Raw genomic sequence first — 5,248 nt, forward strand, 5'->3', positions numbered from 1 at the left:
TTGTTACATATATTATATAAAATATTATTCATGCTATCTACTTGTCCTATTTTATTGAAAAAATGTTTTTAACATTGTCTATGACCAAGAGTAAACGGGTATAACCCGTGCCGCTCGGCGAGAGTGAGAAAGTAATTTTAACTCGGTTATATGTCTTCATCACTATACTGAACAGACAGCTGCTATCATTGATAAAAATAAATATCAGGCGTATTTATTGATTATATGAATGTCAAAACTATCCAATGAAAATCGATGTAACAGACGAGCAGCATTACCATGAATGACACACACATATTACTTAACACCCCATTCATTACGCTTACAATTGAAATTTATAAAAATATATGGGACAAATTTACATATCAGTAAATTATGTCACGTCATTAAATTAGATTATCGTTAATATCTTGTTACTTGAGGATATAACCGAAAACATTTCAAATAAGATTAAAGACAGATATACTGACAAAATGCAAATATACAAGTATAAGGATGGTAGTGACCTATATACGTTTATATAATATATTTAAATGAAATTAGCTCATAATATGATAGTCGTTCTTGGTGAAAATGTCAAGCATTATAAGCATGCATTATTGGGAAAATTAAGTATGGCATAGTCATATTCGAAAAATCCAATATACATTTTTAGATTAGAAATGTATCAAATTAAGCTTGAACTGTTTAAAAATCGGTAACAAACGTAATTTTTAAAGCTGTAATTCTGATCAATTAAGTAAAGTCCACATAACCTGTTTCCTAAACAAAATTGTGAATTGTGTAGTTGGAAATAATATAATAGAAAACAGCATGCTTTGCTTGAACATTAATTCGTTCTTTAATTCCTATACCCGTATTGTTTTAACTTTGTCTCTAAATGTTATCATTTATAAAGAAAGGAAATAATTGTGACATACAAAATCATACAAAATTGCAAAGACACCTACCTGAGTAACATTCTATGAGTTCTACATCCCGGATCTTCAGTGTCGTCCTAGTTCTTTTATATTTGGCATGTAATTCTGTGTGGTTCTTTTGTAAACTCTCAAGTTTTTCCTCAGTTTTCTTCAACTTAATTTTCAGCGTTTCCAGTTCTTCTTTTAAGTTGTTTTCCGAGCGTACAACGTCATACAACTGGTTTTCAATATTTCTCAGTTTCGTTTCGGTAATGTTTAATTGCTCATTAGCATATTCTAATCGTTCACTTTTGTCCTTAAATTTATTTTTTAAGATTCTGTTTTCTCGTTCTAAAACGGCAGAATTTGTCTCCAGATCAACCAGCTTTGAGTTTGATTCAAATGACTGTCTCTGTGCAGCTGTCAGCAAATCAGATGTTTCATTAAGTTTATTTCTTGTTTCTAATAGATCAGCTGTTCTTTGACTAAGAGATGTTCTCATTGCATTGAACTGATTTTGCAATTGTAGGAGAAGAATATTCCCCGAACCTTCCTGGTTTGGTTGTTTGGTTTCTATAAGGTTTCCATGACGAGAAGTGGATTCAACTTGTACATGGTTATTCGAATACTTAACAGGCTGCAATTGAATTGCATTCCTGAGTACTTTCTGTATAGAACTTTCGAGCTCTTTGATTCTATTTTCATGATCGGATTTCACAACGTTAAAATCTTTTTGCATTTTTGTCATCTTTTCATCGGCAGGTAGTCGGATTTCTTGAGGTTTTAAGAAAGAATTAGTTTCCTCAAATGTCGTCTGCCTCGATGGAGCGCATGCCTCTGCATGGTTAAGGTAAATGTCATAGGTACACTTGCCATGTTTGAACTGACAGCTTACTTCCGAAGAAGAAGGTTCACCCGCAATTCCCACCGCAAAACCTAACACAAACACTAGTGACACTTTAAACCGTATACGGTGCATGTTAAATTTGTAACAAAATAACCAAATTATGCCGGGTGAAGTTGAAACTCCTTCATTTGTAAGGACATGTTATCAAATTACCAAGCTTACTAAGAAAAACATCATTTCATCATTTTATAAATCGCATCCTGGTAACGAATTCCTCCTCAAAATAAATTCCGCTAAACTTTGCTGTAATGAAAAAGTAAAGCATATGTTATGAAAATGCAATATTGCAAACTATAATAAACATTGTTACCGACTGTAGTATATGAATGTAAATAAGGTCGTATTTTTAACTTTTTACGCGTTTATGTATGGTAATTTATATAATAACACGCTTCGGTGATTAGTTTTAAAAATGACTTTACGGATTTAATTCAATCTGACAGTAAGATATGATCCAGTATTGCAGTTTGGAAAAAATATCAAAATCATTCACAGATTGTTAAATTTTCACATAATATACATGAATCGCGTTCGTTATTAAACAGCGTTACGCAGATATATATGTGTGTATTGTCGTGAGGTAACATCTGTTATATTTGTTATATATTAGTTTATTACTATCACTAGTTTATCACTATCCCCAAACATAAGAATTGGATAACATATGTTTAAATTATATGTCATAAAATAATGAATATCATTGTATGTAAATACTTCAAATGCTACATTAGAATGACATTTTTCTTCGTAAAAAAATGCTTGCATTTTTGAAATAATAACATGTGTGAAGAGACACATTTCATAAATTTATATCAAAATATGTTTTAATTTTAAAACATATTTATATTAAATTCATAAATTTATATCAAAATATGTTTCAAAATATATATATTTGTAAATTTAGTTAAAGCTTTTTTTATCACAGCCCATAAGTTAAGGTCAGCAATTTAAGCTGGTTCTGGCATCAAGTTTATTTGTATTTTTATGTGTAGTTCCTGTCTTTCATAGAACCAAGAAAAGGTGTTGTCTAATTATCAAAAGGTATATTGTTAAGAAAATTCCTGCGTAGAATTAATTAACTGAAGTTTATTTTCATATTATAAAGTAATGTTAATTAATATTCTACGTAAATACTTGATTGATCATAAATTGATCTTTTATTCATTTTTTTTAATTAATCTTTTTTTTAAGATTACATGCTATTGCAGGACTACCGTCTGTATTGTATTTCCTAAAGCAATGTGCACCTCGCCATAAATGTATGATGCTACCTGTAATGACACTGTCATACTGACAAAGTTAATAACCGTTAAATTAGTTATTTAGTTTTGTAAACAGAATGTTGAATATTTGACTACAATTACATACTTGGTTTGTCGCATTGGCTGTTGACTAGCAAGAAAAAAACATTTTTTTCTTAAATTTGTGCACACAAGTCATATTGTCACTTTCGCATAAATTGATAATATTTTAATAAACGTATATCACTAAATCTTGTTTTCAAGTTTGTTGTGATAAATGTGTGATGAAATTAATTTAATTTAATTTAATAACAGTTTTTGGTCATCAACGAAAGCTGGAAAAAGAAACAGTTCGTTAGAGCAATAAATATGCATCTGTATGATTCTATAAAATCAACAATTTATTTAAACTATTCAAGTCAAAATTTCAAAAGCTCGAAATAAAAAAAATATGTATGTATTCGAATGACAACAAAGCACAACTTAGACAATATTTTATCGGCAGACACTGGCACAAGAACGCACTGACAAGAATTTCTATTTGATTTGTTTTTTATTCTACAATATGAACGTATAGATGCAATGTCAAGTATAAATTATATTCCTAATCTTTATATAACCTTATAACACTCTCTTTGGTCGTTAAAGCCTTCATATATTTTATAAATCTTATAAATGTTAAGATATTATCATAAAGTTGAAAGTCTATTACTTGAATAAAGAATAACATGTTTGAGTTCGTGAGACAAAATGTAAGATGACATGCAGTTCGCAAAGCATTTAAGGACATGGTATCTTCTTTTTATCTTTCAATATGTTTTATTTTTTAAGGACTAAAAGAAGATAGCTAATACCAGAGCAATTCTATACCGTACCAAGTATGCCAAACTGTTCAACATATAAAAGTCAGACCCTTCAAACCATACCTTATATGTAATTTTTGTTTAGAAACAAGATAATTTATAACAATTTCCATACCTGGTATTTGTTAGTCCCAAGAAATTTCTCATTTAATTGATATGTTATTATTCCTTTAAACGTGTTTATATTCTTCGTCATTGGGTCGAAATATTAAACTATCAGAATTTTTATTGTCATTTTACTCCAAAATGTAAAATATTTTATGTTTTCCAAGAAAACAACTCTACTCGCATTTTAAATAATAATTTAAGTTACAACCGGCCAATGGAACATTATTTCTGAACTATTTATAAATATGTCACGGAATCCCCGGGCTGTAATCTAATTATTACGTTTCTCAAGGTATGGTTTGTTTACCATTTATGTACAAAGACCAAAGTTAAATAAAATTGGTTTCTATAATCATCAATGATTAACAAACATTGCATGTTCACTTACTTTTGACTATTACTAGTATTATAGTTAGTCTTTATAAAATTCAAATTTATGTTCATGATTACATGTTTGTTGATTTTCGTTCACATGTTATTAATTGGTACTTATAAAAAATTGTATTTAATTTTCTGACAATTAAAAACAAGGCAGTTTGTATTGCATTGTATGACGAATTCAATTCCATTCCTATTTTCTGTGCTATTAGGTTTTGCTCTGTATACAATTTTGAAATGTAAAACAGTATAAAAAATGTAATTCCTTACTTTTTGTCCCTTAATTACATAATACTAATGATTTGAAAAAAAACAAACAATGAAAACCACATCTATGGATTTTATATAAATTGAGTATTCCACATAACACAAAGCAAACGAACCATATCTAGTAAAAAAGAATATTGTTTAAATATTGTGTTTCCAAGAAATGAAATTATATAAGATGATAACAAAATGATATATCCATTATGTTTATTTTGTACGAACGACATGTTTCTCAGGTAAAAGAAAACAGTGTTTCTTTAACGTAAATAAACTATTAAAGTTATATCGCAAATTATATTTGTATTATCTGCACTTTGTTAAGTGTTATTGTATTCTGAATGGAGCTGATAATTCCAGGCATATTTTATAACTCTTAAAATAAAGTTACTTTTTGTCACTGATAAAACTTAATAGAAAGCTTAGAGAGTGATTTTATTAGGAATGTTAGAGATAGGGCAATCTTAAAATGCCTTTATCACAATTATTTTATTAACAAATTGCAATATGTTTATGAATTTCAAATTATAGAACAATCTTGCCACAGAGTTAAAATGCTAATTCCTGGTTTGATCTATTAATAGCATT

The 5,248-nt window shown here is 28.7% G+C and overlaps 1 protein-coding gene across 1 annotated transcript; it reads right to left on the reverse strand.

Moving 5' to 3' along the window:
* Positions 1-950: 950 nt before the first annotated feature.
* LOC132731392 (lamin-1-like) lies at positions 951-4,280 on the reverse strand (the record flags this gene model as incomplete). The annotated part of the gene is made up of 2 exons (XM_060717571.1): positions 4,026-4,280; positions 951-2,049 (listed from the first exon to the last, which is right to left on the reverse strand). A coding segment is annotated over exon 2 (928 nt), but the record flags the coding sequence as incomplete, so codon positions are not given.
* Positions 4,281-5,248: the final 968 nt, after the last annotated feature.

Source organism: Ruditapes philippinarum, unplaced genomic scaffold, assembly GCF_026571515.1.
Source record: "Ruditapes philippinarum isolate M1 unplaced genomic scaffold, ASM2657151v2 ctg11118_1_1_1_1, whole genome shotgun sequence".
Classification (NCBI taxonomy): domain Eukaryota; kingdom Metazoa; phylum Mollusca; class Bivalvia; order Venerida; family Veneridae; genus Ruditapes; species Ruditapes philippinarum.